General features: G+C 48.4%; 2 protein-coding genes across 5 annotated transcripts in view; both read left to right on the top strand.

Moving 5' to 3' along the window:
* GNB1 (G protein subunit beta 1) overlaps nucleotides 1–6778 on the top strand; it is a 101332-nt gene extending 94554 nt beyond the window's left edge. For all 3 annotated transcript variants that reach the window (XM_072820074.1, XM_072820076.1, XM_072820075.1), the window contains 4 exons: nucleotides 508–709; nucleotides 1460–1676; nucleotides 4680–4795; nucleotides 5017–6778. In XM_072820074.1, the coding sequence (XP_072676175.1) occupies nucleotides 508–709; nucleotides 1460–1676; nucleotides 4680–4786 (526 nt within the window). In that variant the 3' untranslated portion in view covers nucleotides 4787–4795; nucleotides 5017–6778. The remainder of the gene's footprint in view (nucleotides 1–507; nucleotides 710–1459; nucleotides 1677–4679; nucleotides 4796–5016) is intronic.
* Nucleotides 6779–10042: 3264 nt separating this feature from the next.
* Nucleotides 10043–20386, top strand: part of NADK (NAD kinase) — a 30418-nt gene continuing 20074 nt past the window's right edge. The window contains exon 1 of one of the 2 annotated variants that reach the window (XM_072820077.1): nucleotides 10043–10189. In XM_072820077.1, the coding sequence (XP_072676178.1) occupies nucleotides 10107–10189 (83 nt within the window). In that variant the 5' untranslated portion in view covers nucleotides 10043–10106. Of the gene's footprint in view, nucleotides 10190–10970; nucleotides 11107–20386 lie in introns of those variants that run through there. The other variant, XM_072820079.1, reaches the window with a different exon arrangement.

Below are 20386 nucleotides of genomic sequence, written 5' to 3' on the forward strand. Positions count from 1 at the left end.
TTTTGCAGCTCTCAAGTAGCTGCTCACACTGACAGCTGCGGGGCGCACCAAAGTCAGGGCTGCCACCATGGCACATTAGCCATCTCCTGTCTGTTGCTCCAGGGAGGAGCCATGGGACCTCAGCGTTGCTGGTGTTGTCTCTGTCCTAGCTTCTGGCATTGATACTGGCAGCAGTAGATTCACATTCTCTGCCCCATTGGGGGTACCTCCAGCAGCTCCCTGTTGCTCCTGGCAAGCCCACACAGAGTACAGGTCACTGGCTCCCTCTTTGCAGGTGTTTAAGTTGACATAGAGATAACCATTGCTCCAAACCCTGGGGCCACATTCTAATCTGTATTTTGTTTGCTTTGGCTTCTTTTCTAAACAAAGTCACATTACAAATTTAGATTTGTCAGGAAAAAAAGTGCGGAGGTTTACTGTGGTCCTGGGTGGTTTGAAGGAGTGTTAGTCACATGACTGGTTGTCTGACAAAGTTAGATGACTGTTTGTCCTGTGTTCCTGCTATAGTGCTCTGTGGGACATCGAGACCGGCCAGCAGACAACCACGTTCACTGGACACACTGGGGATGTTATGAGCCTTTCACTCGCTCCCGACACCAGACTGTTTGTCTCTGGTGCTTGTGATGCTTCAGCCAAACTCTGGGATGTGCGAGAAGGGATGTGCCGGCAAACTTTCACTGGCCACGAGTCCGACATCAATGCCATCTGTGTGAGTCGGGGTCCTTTTCCAGCTGTTTGCAAGTTAGATTGTGTGCTGCAGAACACACCATTAAGTCATAAAATGTTTTCAGGGTTAGATGTTCTGTTTTTTTTCTATCAACTATAACCTACTTTACAAAAACTCTTTATAGAAAAGTGTGATATGGTCTGTCCTTGTGAAGCCAGCTAATTCTGTGTTAACTCGTTCATCTCACAGACATTGGCATTGAGCCTGTTGTGTGCAGGGGCAATCCAGTGATTGGTACCTTGGCTTCCCTCTCGTTTGCCTTGGCAAACAAGGCAATACAGCCTCTTAGGAACAGGAAGCAGAGGCTGAGTTTTGAGCAGGAACCTTATGCCCTCAGCCCAGTGGTTGGGGCATAGCCGATGATGTGAAAGGGGTTTTGTGAGATGTGAAGCATGGTATCTGGTTGGTTGGGTCTGGGGGTCCCTTCTCCACAAGGCTAATCTGGCTGCTCGTTGCCCTCAGGGGTAACCAGGCTCTTCCTGCTTCTTGGAAAATAGTTAATCATGAAATGAAGTCTTCTCTTTTGGGAGGACAGTGGCTATGTCTGCCCCAGTACCAATGCCCTCACTTCCAGGTACCTGGGCAGCTGCCACTCCAACCCCCTCTGCGTCTGCTAGAGCCCAGTCCTTGCTGACCTTTCCCTCCTGTGCCAGCAGCAGCCCTGCTGTTGGGCAGGCCTGTTTCCGGTACTTCTCTTTGTACATTTGCATACTCTCTTGACTTGCTTTCTAGTTCTTTCCAAATGGCAATGCATTTGCCACTGGTTCAGATGATGCCACCTGCAGGCTGTTCGACCTTCGTGCAGACCAGGAGCTCATGACTTACTCCCATGACAATATCATCTGTGGGATCACCTCGGTGTCTTTCTCCAAGAGCGGGCGCCTCCTCCTCGCAGGGTACGATGACTTCAACTGCAATGTGTGGGATGCACTCAAGGCCGACAGAGCAGGTAGGTACTTGTTGGGCCTTCCTGGGCCTACTGGGCACTTCTCCTGGGTGACACCTTTCAGGATGACCATAATGCACCAAGGCTGAAATGTTTAGGTTTGTAGCCCATCATGCTGCTAAGAAACATGTGCCGAGCCCAAGTACACCTGCCTGCACCGTGGCGTGCCCCAGCAGAGAGATGGGTGACAGGCCAGGGTATTCTTACTCAGGCTTATGTGGGCTTTTTTAGGACCAGAAGCTCTCCCTACACGGACTGTGTACAGTACACACAGCCACAGTGCGCAGGACAGAGTGAACTGCTGGGTGTTTGAGACTGTTGCCTTGCTTTCTCTCCCCTCTGGCTGTATGCAGTAGAACTGTGGTGTGCCCAGTGAAGTACAAAGTCTGAAGTTCACACATAAAGGGCAAGTTGTGGTTGTAAAGTTTTAAAGCATTAAAACACAGCTTGTACAGGAGTGCCCGGCTGACTCAGTTGGTGAAGTGTGCAACTCTTGATCTCAGAGTTGTTAGTTCAAGCCCCATGTTGGGTGAATTTATCTTTTTTTTTTTTTTTAATTTTTATTTATTTATGATAGTCACACAGAGAGAGAGAGAGAGATTGGCAGAGACATAGGCAGAGGGAGAAGCAGGCTCCATGCACCGGGAGCCCGACGTGGGACTCGATCCTGGGTCTCCAGGATCGCGCCCTGGGCCAAAGGCAGGCGCCAAACTGCTGCGCCACCCAGGGATCCCTGTTGGGTGAATTTAAAATAAAATATATATTTTTAAAGATTTTTAAATTTAATTTTAATTTTTTAAAAAAGATTTTATTTATTTATTCAGGAGAGACACAGAGAGAGAGAGAGTCAGAAGCAGGTTCCTCATGGGGAGCCTGATGCAGGACTCAATCCCAGGGCCCCAGAATCACAACCTGAGACAAAGATAGACAGACACTCAACCACTGAGCCATCCAGGTGTCCCAAGATTTATTTGTTTTAGAGAGAAAGCGAGGGAGGAGCAGGCTTACCCACTGAGTGTGGAGCCAGACATGGAGCTCAATCTCATGACCCTGAGGTCATGACCTGAGACAAAACCAAAAGTCAGACACTTAACTGAGCTACCAAGGTACCCCATAAATTAAATCTTAAAAAAAAATAATAGGGACGCCTGGGTGGCTCAGTTGGTGAAGTGTCTGCCTTAAGCTCATGTCATGATCTCAGGGTCCTGGGATTGAGTCCCACTTCGGGCTCCCTGCTCAGTGGGGAGTCTGGGCTTCCTCTCCCTTTGCTCCTCCCCCAACTCATGCTTGTGTTCTCTCTCGGTCTCTTGCAAATGAATAAATAAAATCCTAAAAAAAATAAAACACAAGTTGCACAAAAGATGAAAAACTTCCTGCATTAAACATATTAGGTAACTGAATTGAACTGGTACTTTCAGAATCTTTCAACTCTGTTAATTTTGGCAAGGGGAAGAAGGGGAGTGTGGCTTGGGATCTTCTAGGGTTCTCATCTGACCTCCCACTTTTTGATGCATCTTTTCCCACCGTGGGCTGAGCTTACCCTTTGCTCCCCCTGCTCCTTCTCGCAGACCCCTTGCTCCCACTGTCTCTGCCCTGATAGTTCCTTGGTCATGGTGCCACAGCAGAGGTTACTGTTGCATCTGGCTGAGGCTGTCTCTTTACTCAGCTGTGACACTAAATAGTATAGGAAATGGACAAGGGTCCTCTGAAATTAGCCATCAGCTTCTTCTGGATGGATGTGGAGTGTCCTGAGTGATAATTATCTAAGCACAGATGCTGAGTATCAGCAGGAGGCTTATCTCACTCTGAGGTCAGCATGGGGTTACTGTGTAACATCCCATTGGCCCTCTCCCTCTTGCATCTGTACCAGCCCTCTGTGTTTTGTGCCCTGTGCTAGGCTTTAGGGATTATAAACAAATGAAGAACCCAAATGAAAATTGGTTATAATTGCCCTGAGATTGGAATGGTTGGAATTTTTTTTTTTTTTAAGATTCATTTATTTTATTTTATTTTTTTAATTTTTTTTTATTTATTTATGATAGTCACACACAGAGAGAGAGAGAGAGAGAGAGAGGCAGAGACACAGGCAGAGGGAGAAGCAGGCTCCATGCACCGGGAGCCTGATGTGGGATTCGATCCCGGGTCTCCAGGATCGCGCCCTGGGCCAAAGGCAGGCGCCAAACCGCTGCGCCACCCAGGGATCCCAAGATTCATTTATTTTAGAGAGAGCATGAATGGGAGGTGCAGAGGGAAAGGGAGAGTCTTTTTTCTTTTTTTTAAGATTTTATTTATTCATGAGACAGAGAGGTGGGGGCGGGGGCAGAGACATAGGCAGAGGAAGAAACAGGCCCCTGCCTGGGGCCAATGTGGGACTCGGTCCCGGGACTCCAGGATCATGCCTTGAGCTGAAGGCAGATGCTCAACCACTGAGCCACCCAGGCGTCCCATGGGAGAGAGAATCTTAAACAGATACCACATTGAGCATAGAGCTGGATGCAGGGCTCAATCTCACCACCTTCAGATCATGACCTGAGTGGAAATCAAGAGTTGGATGCTCAACTTCCTGAGCCACCCATTGCTCCTTATTTAAGCTTCTTACTATCATGAGGATACTCGGGAGTTGGTGCAAGAGGCCCTGAGTCATTCACTGTGTGTTTTGTGTCTTTTTATTGTGTCTGTTCCTTGTCATCATGCTGTCTTAATAACAACCTTACTGGGTGCCCCAATTTATCTTTATTTTGTTTGAATACTTCCCCTGGCTATAGGTGCCTTCACATTATTTCAATAGAGGACTCTATTGAGCCTTACTTGCCTTAGATGAGCGTGGCTTTCCTTCCTCCTAACGTCATTTATTGCCATAGAGGCATTGCAGGCTCTGGGCCTCGGGGTTCAGGGCTTTCCTTTCTGCGTGTGACCCTGCCACCCAGCCCTGCATAGCATCACCACATCACTGCTGAGTGGGGCTCCACTGGGTCCAGGAGTGACGGGCCTGTCATTTGCTCTCAGGTGTCTTGGCTGGGCATGACAACCGTGTCAGCTGCCTGGGGGTGACTGACGATGGGATGGCCGTGGCGACGGGGTCCTGGGATAGCTTCCTCAAGATCTGGAACTAACGCTGACAGGTAACACAACAGTGCAGGCGCCCTCCCTGCATGCAACTCTGTGTACTTCTCACAGCACAGAGGGGCTGACAGTTGCTAGATTAATTTTGCTGTAGATTTGGAATTGTAGTGCATCCACCTGAAATGTGCCCTCAGCGGCAGACGGGCAGGGCGGTAGGAAGAGCCAGGAGCACTGACTTCAGGTCTTCTTTTTATATTTCTTTAAACTCTGTTTAAAACAGCAGGTAGACGTCGTGGCGACTGGAAGATCATTCCAACCTTGAAGCGTTACAGTGATAGCATTTCCAATCCACCCCTACTAACGTGGACGCCCTGCACCCCCTCAGAACTTCAAAAGGGCAAGACCTTTTCCTTCACTTATTGCTGAAATCAAGAGCACAATTCCCACGAAGAGAAGAACCTCTGTGCTGTAAACTCAAACAAATTGTGCATTCCTCCCGGGACCATTGTCTTTGTTTCCTTTTTTGTCTTGGATGAATTTAAAAGGAAAAACTATAATAAACGTGCTAACCAGAAGGTAAACTTGAGTGTAATTGTGAGGCAGACACACCTTTTCACTAGTTCATTTGAATTCTAGGTCAGTGACCCTATTTTGTGCTGTTCATGCAAAACAAGTTGAGGATTTTATCTTGTAATTGGTTCTAAATTTCAGGTTGTGTTTGTAACAGGATTTTGCAAAACATTCATATTTCCTTTTTAAAATCTATTCCTTTACATTCAGTAGTTACACAGAGGAAGAGGGTCTGGTGCAGCCTCTCTGAAATTGTTAATGATGTAAATTGAGTCCCTTGTTTTTTTGGTTTTTTTTTTTGTCTCGTGTCACATAATTGTTACGCACAAACATGACATAGAAAGGAAGATGCTAATAAGGAAAGGAACCAAGCACATGCTATGGATGGTCTTGAATGCGTGATGAATAGTAAACTCAGATTAGGCACCGTCTGCTCCCTGACCTGTCCTCCCTGCCTTCTCAGTTCAGTTCTTAATCTCGCCTTGGGTTTCCTTGTGAAGTCAGAGGGAAGTTCGTAATAATAGCCTAACACTACCCTGCGCCCTGCCCCCACCGTCAGGAACCTCTGTTTTCCAGAGAGGCGCCCGTCCTGTGCTTGGATAGTCAGTCAATTATTTGTGTATGAAACAATGTACAAATCAATGTTTTGAAAATAATGATCTCAAACTTTCTAAGTTAAATTTTAAAAAATTTGATCGTTTGCCATATTGGGTGGGTTTACTCTTAGAATCGCATGCTGTAGAAATGCTCAAAAGCGCATATAGGACTCAGTCCTTAGATGTTCTTTTTCTTTTAAGAAATAACCTCTTTACAGTTGTAACCACTGCGGCTCTGTCCACTCACTGCTGCTATTCTGTGCACAAGTGTCGGAAGCAGTGCAGCCAGCAGCGCTACACGCTTGGGCAGCGGGATTAGTCACTGTTTCTTTCTTTCTTTAAAAAAAAAAAAGAAAAAAAAAAAAGCCCTGTTCCAAATGAACGTTGTTGGATTCGTGGGTGGGGGTGGGCGCAGGGGATGGAGACCCTGGCCTTCCTCTATAAATTCCTCATGGCCTGTCTCTGCCATAGAACCAGCCTTTTGCATCTGAGGCAGATCATCCTCTAACACACAGACCTCCTTGGTCCCACTGGAGGCCAGTGTCCGGCAGCAGTGTTTGGACGGCAGTGCCATGGGCTGCCTCCCTGTACCCGAGCCCACTCCACAGCAGCAGTGGTGGCTTCTCTCTGTTCTGTTTCTGCAGCATCCTGTACAGAACTGTGCTGTGACATGCAGTAGGCCTGGATCTGGCAGAGAGAATAAACACGAGCCCTCCTTCCTTTCCATCGACACCTCTGTAGAGCTCTCTGCACCCTGTGCCCTTCACTGTTTGTATTTAATTTTAAAGTCAGTGTATTGCAAGGAGGCTGGATGCAAGATAGATACTATATTAAACTGTACTGTTATTTAAGATGTAATAAAGCAGTTTGACATGAGGGACTTTGGTGTGGCTGCTTGTTTGCCAGGCTGTTTGGGTTCGTGACGACAGCCATCCTCCCCGGCCACCCTGCTCGGTGACATCAGCTTGATCTGGTTGTGTGGGTGGTGCCATGGCTGCTCGCTTCTCTGCCATGTCTTTCATCTCCATCACCAAGAATCCGTGAAAGGAGGGTTGGGCCCTTAGCGGGGGCCCAGCAGTTCTACCACCACCAAACCATGCCCTCTCCGCCTCCTGCCAGGCCACTGCCCAGGGTGTGTGGAGTGTCCCCAAGTGACCATCCCTCCAGTCTCGTCTTCTGGGCCTGAGGCCCTTGCTTCCCCTTTCTCTGTAAGATGTCTGAGGATGTTACTTCAGAGACACAATTGCCTTCTGACTAAAGTTTTTATCTCAGTCTGAGTAAACAGAATTGCAGCTTGGAAGAAAAGTGAGCAGCTGCCACCATAGTGTGAGAAGTTAGAGGGGTGTGCTAAAGGACCCCCACCCAGGCCCTGTCCCTTCCTTATTCTCTCAGGCTATCCAAGTAACTTAGTAGTTCTCCTGGGTTAAATGCTGGTACTTAGTGAAGACTGCTCTCCATGGGAAATACTCCCACTTCAGGCTCTGTTCTCCAATTGCCAGTAAGATGGAGCAGCGGGGGGCCTATTGTGCATTTCTGTTAGGATCAGGGGTGCCTTAGAGACCCCCCGTAGCCTGAATGGTGAGTTTGCCTGGCTTCAACCTCCTCCCCCACGGCTTCCTCAAAGATACTGTCAGCTGTCTTACAAAATGCCAGAGAGCATCTGAGGTGCCCCTGGAGCTGACAGCTGAGTCCTCGGGAGGGAGGTTCTCCTCGGATGAGAAAGCAGGAGGAGGCAAGTAAGCCTGCCCAGGGGCACACCCTAGGATGGACACAAAGTGGGCATGGGGTAAAATGGGACCTCAGCCCACGGCTGGTCGTCCCCAAATGTCTTCTTGTTCCGTCTCCTGTGCCCCTAGACTGACATGGCCACTGCATAGTGCTGTCCTCTGCTGGCTGAGATTACTGTCCCACTTTCTCAGCAAAGCAGTCACTAGAAACAGGCACCAGTAGGGGCGTCTAGAAAGGGACCCCTGTACTACAGGGTGGACTGTGCTCCTTCTCAACCTTCAGGTGGAAAACTCAAGCTTGCATGAACTAGGTGGACCCTTTAGCACTTGGCCTCTGCTGCTTGGACAGTCCTGGGAAGTGACGTCTTGCTCTGTGCCAAGTGTCCCCTCCATGATGCCTAACCTGCTCCCTTGTCTTCCTCTGATTGCCCGTGCAACTTCTGACCCTCCTGTTCTAGTCATGGCCCTGCCCTTGGGGGCACACCTGCTTCAGGTCCACTGTTCTGTCTTCATACAGAGCCCGTGGAGGCTGGACTCCAATTGAGGCCTCTCTGACTTCTTGGGGCCTGTCCCCTCCTACCCAGTGTTGCGCCCCAAATGGATACCAGGTTCTCCTGCTGCCTCCTACAGCACCTGACCCTCAACCTGGCCACACTAGCCCTGGGGCTGCCCCACGGGGTGTGCTATATCCAGGCAGGGTCTCCCTCTTTCTAGTGCTTCAGTCTACTCTCACACCTGCCTGCTCCATGAGTCCAGTCAAAGCTCTTTCCAGAGCCAAGGCCAGACTGTGCCCCTGATGACCTCACTGCAGGTCACTTGGCCTGTCTGTACCCTGCACACCATGCAGAGAAGAACACTTGCTTCCTAGAAGCCTTGTGAGAATCCACTGAGTCCCCTGTGTGCAGGTGCCAGATCCCCCCAGCCCAGGCTGGCACTGCCTATGCCTCACAGGAGCTCCTAGCTGCTGGCAGTTCATGCCCCTTCACTGGCTATCCTGGTGAGTGGCTTACAGTTTACTCCAAGGTCTTGTTCCCTGCTGAGCCGTGTGCCTGGCACTTAGCGGGCCTGCAAGAACAGGGGCTGCCCCGCTGCAAACAGGACGCTGCCACATTGGCAATTCTAGACCCTGGCCCATGGGGAGGAGTAGGTAAGGCCAGGGCAAGAGGGGCTGGACTTGTCCTCACGTGCTGGCTAGAGGGCTGAGGCTGGGGGATGGATGAGATGACTTCTGCACACCCCAAGACGCCCCCCTCCTTCACAAGAAGCCTTGGCCCCTCCGTGCCACCCCTGTCACCCAGGCTCCAGGCCACTTCCCCTTCTCAATGCTGGGCAGCCTCTGTTCACCCCCCTCTCACCCCTGCCAGGCACAGTTGAGGCCAACTTCCCTATGAGCTGGGAGCAGGACTCTGAGGGGAACCCCTTCCATCCTAGAGCCGCCTCGCAGGCTGCACTCAGAATCTAGGACCACCACCCTACCTGAATGAGTCCACCTCTGAGCAGGCAGCCTCTGGCTCCACCTTCCATAGCCCAAGCTTCCTTCTGCCACCTAACCCACCCACTCTGCTGTCCCCCATCATTCAACCTTCAGAAGACAGTGCATCTAGGTTTTAGGAATCTGAGGCTCAAAACAGGAGTCACAAGTCACATTTCAGAAAAATACAAGGAAACAAATACTAGTGCTGGGAAAGGTTACCTGAGATCCTCTGAGGCATAACCCTCCGCCCAGCCCAAACAAGTCTGCCCTGCACCCATCCCCCACACTGGCCTTTGTCCCTGCTGCTGGTCCTGCCCTCTCCCCATCAAGTCTGGCTTATTCCTACTCCACCTTTGGACTCAGTTTAAGCAACACCTCCTCTAGGAACCTTCTGGATGCCTGAAGGAACCCTTCCCAGCATTGGCTTCTATTATTGCTGGTCAGCCCTTGGGGATCTGGTGGGACCAGAGCCTGCTGGGAGAAATTGCACAATCTGCTCAGCTGAGGAAGCCCTGTGTTCTCATCTCTGAAATGGGGAAGCACTCCTGCCTGAAGTCTTGAGGTCTAGGGTGGACGGAGGCTTTCCATTACTACCACACCTGCACAAGTTCCCTTTAGACAGAGGCACACAGGAAGTGGCCTGCTGTGTGACCTTGGCTACTTAGGAGACAGGCTCTCCTGCCTTGATGCCTTCTCTTTAGACTTCCTGCTCTAGAAGGATCTTGGGAGGTTTGGCCCAGTGCCTGGAACATGGTTAAGTGCTGGATCAAGCATTTGTGTTATTCTGTTCATGATCATATCCAAAATACACAGCTCAAAAGGCTTCTGTGGGTGTGGCTGGCTGTCACTTTAGAGAAGTGGTTGGGTTTCCAAAATAACCAGACGGGGAAGTTGAGAAATCCCCAGAGGTTGAGAAATCCCCCCAAAGTCCTGACAGCTTTGCCCCCCTTTCTACTCACTCTTGGTGATCCACTGCCCAGTTGTCCCAGGAAAGCACTAAGACATGTCCTGTCTTCTGCCCACCTGTGTTTCAAGTCTCTGGACACAGGGCCGGGAGACCCCACCCGAGAAGACTGACCACAGCAGGTACCGGGGCAGTGGAAACGCGGCAGCCAGGCTGCTGCAGAGGGCGCCGCTCCACACAAGGTGGGGGGAACCTGAGTGTACCGGGGAACAACGGTGGGCACCGCCCAACAGTGCCCTGTCCCAGGAGCCTGGCACCCTGTTGGGACACTCGACTGCTGCGTGGCCTGGGGCAGCCTGCGGCCCCACCGGAAGCTATAAAGTGGGCACCATGTCCCTGGTCCCTTTCCTCTCTCCTCTCTGGGTCCTCTGGGGGGGGGGGGTATGGCAGGTCATCTGGAGGGGCCCCCTTTGACATCCAAGGCGCAGCGCCCCTGTGGTGGCGCCTTCTAAGCAGATTCACAGCCCGTCGGTTGTGGAATCCTAAGCGGGTGCTGCCGCCACTCGAGGGGACCCGGAGCCAGCACACCCCGCCCGCGATGCAGGCGAGCGGGGGCGGACGGGGGCAGGGGCAGGGGGCGGACCCACGGACGCGCCTCCAACTTGCGGGGTGAGTGCGGACCAAGGTTCTTCTCGGCGGCCGCCTTCGGAGTCGCGGCAGCAGAGAACCAACCTGCCGGGAAACTCCCGCCCCTTGCCCCGGCTCCCCGGCCCCCTGGGCCCCAGCCTCCGGCCCCGGGTCCTTGCGGGCGGATCCCTGTGCCTGGGGCGCGGCGCATGTGCGGAGCGGAGCGCGTGCGCGAGGCGGGGCGCGGGCGGGGCGCATGCGTGGGGCGGGACGCGCGTGCGCACTGGCTGCATTGCTGCTCGGCGGGCCGGCGCCGCGGTCCCGGCGGCCGTGGGGCGGGGGGCGGCCATGGGGCCGGGGGCGGCCGCGGCGCCGGGGGCCGGCTAGCGACCGCAAGCGGCGGCGGGGCGGCGGGGCCCGCGGACTCGGTCCGGAGAAAGGACGGCCCCGCAGGCGCCCGGGGCAGCGAACGGTGAGTGCGCGCGGCCCCTCGGCCCGGCCCTCCGCCCGCGGTCGCCGCCGCCCGGGGGCCGGGGCCGGTCCCAGGGGCGCGGGGTCGGGGGCTGGGACGGCCCTGCCCGCCTCCCGGGTGTGGGCCGGGGGGCGCGACCACCGACCTCACCTGCGGCGGTAGCCTCCCGAGTCCGCGGGCTAGCGGGCCCCCGGGGGCAGGTCGAGGTTGTCAGGGGGCGACCGGCAGCGGCGGCCGCGGGAGTCTCGGGCCGCGGCCGCCCCAAAAGGACGGGTGTCCTGGGCTTTGGTTCCGAGTAACAGGTTACTTTTCCTTGCCCATCCTGGGCCGCCGTCGGCCTTCCCTGAACACTTGCCAGTCCGTCCTGGGTGGCGTCCCAGCTCGGAGAGACGGGGGTTGTTTTCCGTCTTTCGGGACGACGCCCTTGAGGGACTCGTTCCCCGGAGTTCTGTCCCCGGGGCCCTGTGTAAGCGGGCACAGCGAGCCCTTCCCTCATCCTGACCTTTGCCCCCGCCCCCGGGGACTTGAGGGCAGGTGCACGTGCAGCCTGGAGATGAGCCCCCGCGATGGTTCTGACTTGTGGGCAGGTCTGCGCTGCCAGGGACCCCGGAGCCCCGCGTGCTTCTACCTGACGGTGGAGGGTCGCCGTTGGGGGGTACGGGTCTCCTCCGTAGAGGAGAGAAAACCGCATTCGATTTTATTGAGTTTCCCACTTAAGGAAAGGTAGGTGTAACCTGCAGAATGGAGAGGCAGATGTGTTTTGATGGTAGGTGATTGCTCCGCATCACAGGACACAGGATGTCCCTAGGCACGGATGTTAGGGAGGGAGCTGGAGGAGCTTCAGGAGGCGGTGTGCAGGGGACTGTGCACTCCTACCTGCGGGGCCTCCTGCAGCCCTCACTGCCTCCTGTGTACACCTGTTGACAGGTGCTGCTGCTTTGGCCGGCCCTGGGCTAGTGGGGGTCACCTTGTACCCCACCATCTCATTTCTGTTTGTGCTGGTGGCTTAACCATTTGCAATACCTCCCAGACCCACGATTGTCAGGCTCCTACGTTTAACACGTGGGAACAGGTAAACACTTGTTTGGACAGTCAGCAGAAAGTATTGAGAGAAACACAGTGAAGGAGGCAGCTCACACTGCAGCAGGGGAAGGGCTGGGTGACACCAGTCTTCATTCATACAACACACCTTGTTTTCCTTACCTGCTCAAGGAAGGGTGTGGCCACTTCTCCCTAACAGCCCCCTCAGGTCTTCTGTTCACTTTATGGGGTTGCAGGTCAGGCTCCTGGTTTACGTTGCCAGCATGGTTTCCAAAAGATCTTCCTTGGTTCATATGCTGCCAGTGCAGATGCCCAGTTTTATCATGTCCTTGCCAGCTTTGAGCAATATTGGTGGGGGAAGAAGGGAAGGGCTATGGATTTGTTTCGCACCTCAGTGTCAACTAGTGAGGTTCAATGTTTTCGTGTCTCTGCCACCAAATAAACTTTCCTTTCTCATTTAGTATCTTCAACAAATACAGATTGAGAGCTCACAGTGGATGTCATGTGCATCATATCTAGTCTGTGGGCATGTGTACGACTTGTGTCCTGGTGTCTCACTGCCATTTCAGTGTGTCCCCTCCCTACCATGTGTGAGTTCTAGGAAATGTTGCCCAACACTTTTCTCCTAATGAAACTTCCCAATACCAAAGTTGTTTTTTGGGGGTTGGGGCGCCTGGCTGGCTCATTCGGGAGAGCGTGCCACTCTTAAGCTCAGGGATGTAAGTTTGAGCTCCACATGAGGCACAGAGATGACTTAAAATGAAACTTTGTTTGGTTGTTTTAAGGGTTTATTTATGTATTTGAGGAGGAAGAGGGAGAGAGAATCCAAAGCTGACTCTGCACTGAGCACAGAACCCAGACCATGGCTCAATCCACAACCATGAGATTGTGACCTGAGCTAAAAACCCAGAGTCATCTGCTTCACTGACTGAGCCACCCAGGCGCCCCTAAAATTAAACTTAAAATAATTTTAAAAATAAAATCAGGGATCCCTGGGTGGCGCAGCAGTTTGGCGCCTGCCTTTGGCCCAGGGCGCAGTCCTGGATATCCAGGATCGAATCCCACGTCGGGCTCCCGGTGCATGGAGCCTGCTTTTCCCTCTGCCTATGTCTCTGCCTCTCTCTCTCTCTGTGTGACTATCATAAATAAATAAAAATTTAAAAAAATAAATAAAAATAAAAATAAAATCAGAATCATGCTGTCAGAAATGTAAATGAACTTGGATAGAATTAGGATTTTATTCTTTTCAAATGACGTGCAGAACAAACTTGTCATCAGATTAGTCTTTGCAAGTAAATATTAACAGCTTCTAGATAATGAGTAACAGAAGATTTTTAAACACATTTGCCTTTTGTGATTCCTTTTTTTTTTTAATTGTTTTGAAATAATTATAGATTCATTCACAGGAAGTTGTGAAATAGTGCAGAGAGACCCTTGTCTCATTTTATACACCTGTAGTGTGGCCATTTTCATAACCAGGGAATTGGCATTGGAGAACTACTGTTCACTACACTCCTTATTCAGATTTCACCAGTTTATGTGCATGTGACTCTCTGATGTTTTGCCCCATTTATACACTGGTGTACCTATAGCCACAGTTGGGACTCAGAACCACTCCATCACACCAGGGAAGACTGCTCTCCCCTGTGTGGCTCATACTCTGCCTATATCATTTTGCTATCTTGATAATGTATATGGGATCATTCAGTACGGGACCACTAGACATTGGCTTTTTTTTTCACTCCATCTGAACTACTGCAGGCATCAACAGCCTGTCCGCCATGTGTTGCCCGGTTGTATTTTACTGTGTGGATGGACTGCGGGTGGTTTAACCTGCAAGGAGACATTGGGGTGGTCAGTTGCAGTTTTTGGCTATTGCACATAAAACTGCTGGGAATGTTCATGTGCAGTCTTTATGTGGACATACATTTTTGTTACTCTGAGGTAAATGCCAACTTGCATTTGCTGGGTTGTCTACTTTTTTTTTTTTTTTAAGATTTAATAAGACTGAAATTTCCAGACTGTACCTTTCATATTCCCACAGCAGTGTGTGAGTGATGCTTTCTCTGCAGTCTGGCTTCTAGTTGTCTTAGCCATCCTTGCAGGTGTGTGGTGAGACTGTTGTTTGAATTTACATTTCCTGGTGGCTGATGATGTGGAGCCTCTTTGACGTGTGTGTACCTTGTGGACAGCCTCTGGTGGGTGCGTCTCTTGCCAATTTTCTAATTGGATTGTTTGTTTTTTTACCTTTGCATTTTGAGATTTCTTTGCATATTCTACATAGAAAACCTTTGTTGAATTTCTCATTTGCAAATATTTTCTCCTACTCTGTAGCTTACTTTTTAAATCTCTTCATAGAATCTTCCACAGAGCAAGCTTCTCATTTTAATGAAGTCCGGTGTATTGATTTATTTTTTTTTTACCGTTTATGAAATATATATATATCTATATCCTGTGTAAAAAATGTTTTCTAGTACTAGTTCTATAAACTTTCTCCTTTATTTTCTTTCTTTTTTTTTTTTTTTGAAGATATTATTTTTAAGTCCTCTCTCCACCCAATGTGAGGGTTGAACTTACAACCCTGAGACCAAGAGTTGCATGCTTCCCCAAACCGAGCCAGCCAGGAACCCTGCTCTTATGTTTTCTAATAAAGTCCACAGGTCATGTTTTACACTTGACATAACCCATTTTGATTCTTTTTAGTTAATTTTTGTTTAAGGTATGAAGTTCAATTTGAGGTTCAGTTTTTTCCCCCAGTTTTATTGACAAATAATTGACATACATCACTGTAAGTTGAAGCGGACAGCATTTGTTGAGTATAGAATATTGTCCCAAGGTTCGGTGTATGTAGAATTCTTAAGCTTTGAGTGGGAGCTGAGACAGCTTCACCTACATATTTGGCTGTGGAGTTGATTGTATTCAGCACTTTTCCCAGGGAATGGTGAGGAGCTGGTGGAAAGTGATTTTGGCCTGGTTGAAGTGCGGCTTAGAAGACCATGCACTGCATGTTGGGCAGGCTCCCTGCTCTGTTGGGTCTTCTTGTCTGGGTTCTGTGGCCTTGAGCAGAGTCTTAGGAACGTTGGCCCAGATGCCATCTCTGCCCCATCCTAGCTGTGTGACCCTGGCCTTCAGTGTCCTAGATACTCCCCATCTAATTGTGAGAGTGTGTCAGGTGATGTGAGTTGAGCGCTTGGACAGGGCCTGGCAGGGTGGCGCTGGACCTTGCCATGGGCCCTGGTTCTGCTGGATGTGTTTCTGCTGCTTGCCAGTCACCCTGGTTTTGGGTTAAGTGTGCCTGTTCCCAAAGGCAGTCCTGCTTCTGCTTCTCAGTTCCTAGACAGAGGGAAAGTGCAGAAGGAACAGCACAGCCTTGTTTGCACTTCCCTCCCGTGGACTTGGCAGTTGCACATCTTTTACCATGTCCGCCCATGTTGGTATCATAGCTAGCTTATGTATCATTTGTCAGTGTGCCCTTTTTTTTCCCTCAGACATCATTGGTTCTAACAGTGGCAATTATTTAATTATTTAACAGCTCAAAACTGATTTTCCCCCCTACTTTGCTGAGGGTTTTTTTTTAATATTTTATTTATTTATTCATGAGTGACAGAGAGAGAGGCAGAGACACAGGCTGAGGGAGAAGCAGGCTCCCTGCAGGGAGCCCGACATGGGACTCAATCCTGGGACTCCAGGATCACACCCTTGGCCAAAGGTGGCGCTAAGCCGCTGAGCCCCCCAGCTGCCCTGAGGTTCTTTTAGTAAAGAGTGTTAGGTTCTGTGTATTTGCTTGTTTGTTTCTTTTAATTGAAGTATAGTTGTTGATGCAAAAAAGAACAAATCTTTTAGAATCTCTAAAAGTAGGAGTGCCTGGAAGACCTAGTAGTTTAAGCATTCGGCTCTTTGTTTCAGCTCAGGTCATGATCTCAGAATCATGAGATTGAGCACTCAGCCCTCAAATAAATAAGTAAATCTAAAAAAAATAAATAAGTAAATCTAAAAAAAAAAAAAAAAAAAAAAGAATCTCTAAAAAAGAGCGTTTTATTTGAGTTCAAGTTAGAACAGCCACCCGGGAAACACGTCTTCACAGGGAAGAAAGCACTCCAGGGATTGAATGGCTTTTACAGCATAACATAGTTTTTACATCTTGTAAAAGCTCAAAAGATTATAGATGAAGGTATACGCAGGAATCACGAGTTTTATCATAAGGGAATGTAGAGAATAGGAGTGTTGGTTGATACATCAAGGACAAGATGGTTTTCCTTTAGGCTACTCACAGAGCAGATGGACAATGCGTACGTGGGGTCCATAAATCAGGCTTTTTTTTTTTAAGATTTTATTTATTTAGGACACCTGGGTAGCTCAGGCATCCTAAATTTTATTTTATTTATAATGAATATATATAACTTCTATTATATAAATTTATTTAATATATAAAATATAAAATATATATTTTATTTACTTACATATTTTATTACATAAATACAATAAGATTTTATTTATAATGAACATATTTATTAGATAAACTTATTTGATATATAAAAATATATTTTACATAAATATAAATAAGAATTTATTTATATAATTATTTATATAATTTTTAGGTGAATTTAATATATAAAATATAAAAACATTTTATTTATTACATAAATATAATAAATAAGATTTTATTTATTTATTCATGAGAGACAGAGACATAGGCAGAGAGAGAAGCAGGCTCCCCACGGGGAGCCTGATGGTGGGACTCGATCCCAGGACCCCAGGATCACACCCTGAACTGAATACAGATACTCAACTGCTGAGCCACCCAGGCATCTCTATTTTATATTGTTCTTAAAGTAAGCTCTGTGCCCAGTATGGGGCTTGAACTCAGAGAAGAAAAATTGCATGCTCTACTGACTGAGCCAGCCAGGTGCCCCAAGATTGCCTCCTTTTTTCTGGCTGACTAATATTCTCGTGTGTGTGTGTGTGTGTGTGTGTGTGTGTGTGTGGTGTGTGTGTGTGTACACACCACTTCTGTATTCATCAGGATATGGACAGATGATTACTTGAGTTGCCTCTGTATCTTGGCTATTGTAAATAATGCTACAATAAGCGTAGGGGTGCATATATCTTTTGAAATTAGTATTTTCGGGGATCCCTGGGTGGCGCAGCGGTTTAGCGCCTGCCTTTGGCCCAGGGCGCGATCCTGGAGACCCGGGATCGAATCCCACATCGGGCTCCCGGTGCATGGAGCCTGCTTCTCCCTCTGCCTGTGTCTCTGCCTCTCTCTCTCTCTCTCTCTCTCTCTCTCTCGTGTGACTATCATAAATAAATAAAAATTTAAAAAAAATGAAATTCGTATTTTCATTTTCTTTGGGTAAACACTCAGGAATGGAATTAGTGGATCTTTTTTTTTTAATTTTTATTTATTTATGATAGTCACAGAGAGAGAGAGAGAGAGAGAGAGGCAGAGACACAGGCAGAGGGAGAAGCAGGCTCCATGCACCGGGAGCCCGATGTGGGATTCGATCCCGGGTCTCCAGGATCGCGCCCTGGGCCAAAGGCAGGCGCTAAACCGCTGCGCCACCCAGGGATCCCGAATTAGTGGATCCTATGGTAGTTCTATTTTTAATTTTTTCTTGAACCTCCATACTGTTTACCACAGTGGCTGCTCCAATTCGCATTCCCACCAACAGTGTAAGAAGGCTTTCCTTTCTCCACATCCTCACCAACAGTTATTTCCGGTCTTTTTGATAACTAACCATTCTGATAGGTGTGGGGTGATATCTCATTGAGGTTTTGTTTTAAAAGATTCTGTTTATTTGAGAGAGGGGGAGGGAGCAGCAAAGGGAGAGGGAGAATCAGACTCTCCACTGAGCAAGGAGCCAGCGCAGGGCTTGATCCCAGGACCCTGAGATCATGACATTGGCCAAAGGCAGCTGCTTAACCAACTGAGCCCCACAGACGCCCCATCTGGTTTAGGTTTTGATTTGCATTTCCCTGACAATTAATGATGTTGAGCATCTGTTCTTGTGTCTCTTGGCTATCTGTAGGTCATGTTTGGAAAAATGTCTGTTAGGTCCTCTACCCATGTTTTAATTGGATTGTTTTTTTGCTGTTGATTTGTAAGTTCAATATATATTACGGATATTCACCCCTTATCAGATACATAACTTTAAATATCTCCTCCCATTTACTGGGTTGCCTTTTTGTTTTGTTGATAATATCCTTTGCTGTGAAAAAGCTTTTTTACCTTGGTGTAGAGCCAGTAGTTTATATTTTAGCTTTCCTCTTTCCTCTGGAGACATAAATATGTTACTCAGGGTGCTGTCCAAGTGATGACTGTCTTTGTTTCCTTTTAGGATTTCTATGGTTTCAGGTGTCAGGTTTAGATCTTTAATGCATTTCAAGTTTATTTTTGTAAATGGTGTAAGAAAGCAGTGCAGTGTCTTTCTTTTGTATGGAGCTCTTCAGTTTTGCCAACACTATTTATTAAAAAGTCTGTCTTTTACCCATTGTATATCCTTGCCTCCTTTGTTGTAGATTAATTGATCATATAGGTGTGGTTTTATTTCTGGGATCTCTATCCTGTTCCATTGGTCTATGTATATCTCTTTATGTGCCATACCATACCATTTTGATCTCTATAGCTTTGTAATATAGTTTGAAGTCTCAGATTGTGTTGCCTCAAGCTTTGTTCTTCTTTCTCAAGATTGCTTTGGCTAGCTGTTACAGATCTTTAGTGCTTCCATACAGATTTTAGGATGATTTGTTTTAGTTCTGTGAAAAATGCTTTTGGTATATTGATAGGGATTGCATTGAATGTGTAGACTTCTGTGGATAGTATGGATTTTTTTAACAATATTCTTCCATGAACATGGTGTGTCTTTCCATTTGTTTGTGTTGTCTTCAGTTTCTTTCATCCATGTTTTATAGTTTTCAGAGTACAGGTATTTCCCTCTTTGGTTAAATTTATTTATTTATTATTGTTTTTAAAGGTTTCTATTTATTTATTCATGAGAGACACAGAGAGAGAGCAAGAGGCAGAGACACAGGCAGAGGGAGAAGCAGGCTCCATACAGGGAGCCCGATGCGGGACTCGATCCCAGGGCTCCAGGATCACGTCCTAGGCCGAAGGCAGGCGCCAAACCGCTGAGCCACCCAGGGATCCCCTTGGTTAAATTTATTATAGGTATTTTATTCTTTTTGGTACAAGTATAAATGGGATGGTCAGACATTTTTTTTTTTTTAACAATGTTCCTTCTAAAATTGTGAATTCACGTGTGATAGTTCCAGTTTCACTAATGGTGTTGGTCCCATAGGGTCCTTGTGGGGATTTAAAAAATTACAAAAGAGAAGCAATGAGGACAGTGCCTGGCACAGAGAAGATCCTCAGTTAAGTTAGTGATTCTTTAGCCTTTGGACAGTAATAATGAGGTAAACACATGCATGTAATTTTTTTGACATGTTGAACCAAACTCTGCCATCTTGTATCTCTTACCAGTTTTTCCTGGCTCCTCTTTAGGCCCTGCATGGCCTTTCTGTCCTCACCTCTTGGCACTTGGTGCCAGCCCCCCATTCTGAATCCTGAAATCTGTGCTACTCTTGCACTTTTAACTTTACACTGTCGGTTTCCTCCCAGACTTCTGTCCTGACCCTTTCCTTTGGCTCCTAAATTGAGGCCATGCCCTAGATTCAGTCCTTGGGTCTCTGGTCCATCTCCCTGGGGAGTCTCTCAAGTCCCATGGGTGTAAGCACTCACCATGTGCTGATGAAGCCCACATTTCTGTGCCCAGAGTACCCTGTCCCCTGACCTATGACCTTGAACGTGTAGCTGCCTGCTTGTCTTCTTCCCTTGGCTGGTAATAACCATGTAAATTCAATGAGTAACCTTTCAGGCCCTGAGAGCCCTCAGTAAAATAGAATTTCTGTAGCTTCTGTTGTCAGTTGGGGAAGGAAAGAGGCCACAAATGAGGGGTGCCTGGCTGGCTCAGTCACTGGAGTGTGAGTGTGACGCTTGATCTTGGGTTGTGAGTTCCAGTCCTATGTTGGGTGTAGAGATTACTTAAAAATAAAATATATATATAAAAAAAAAAGAGTGAGATTCCTGGGTGGCTCAGTTGATTAAGTGTTGGACTCTTGATTTTGGCTCAAGTCATGATCTCAGGGTCATGAGATCAAGTGATGGACTCCGTGCTGGGAGTGTAACTGGGCTGAAGTTCTTTCTTCCCCTCTTTCTACCTGCCCAGGCATTCGTGCGTGC

The sequence above is a fragment of the Canis lupus genome, chromosome 3, assembly GCF_048164855.1.
Source record: "Canis lupus baileyi chromosome 3, mCanLup2.hap1, whole genome shotgun sequence".
Classification (NCBI taxonomy): domain Eukaryota; kingdom Metazoa; phylum Chordata; class Mammalia; order Carnivora; family Canidae; genus Canis; species Canis lupus.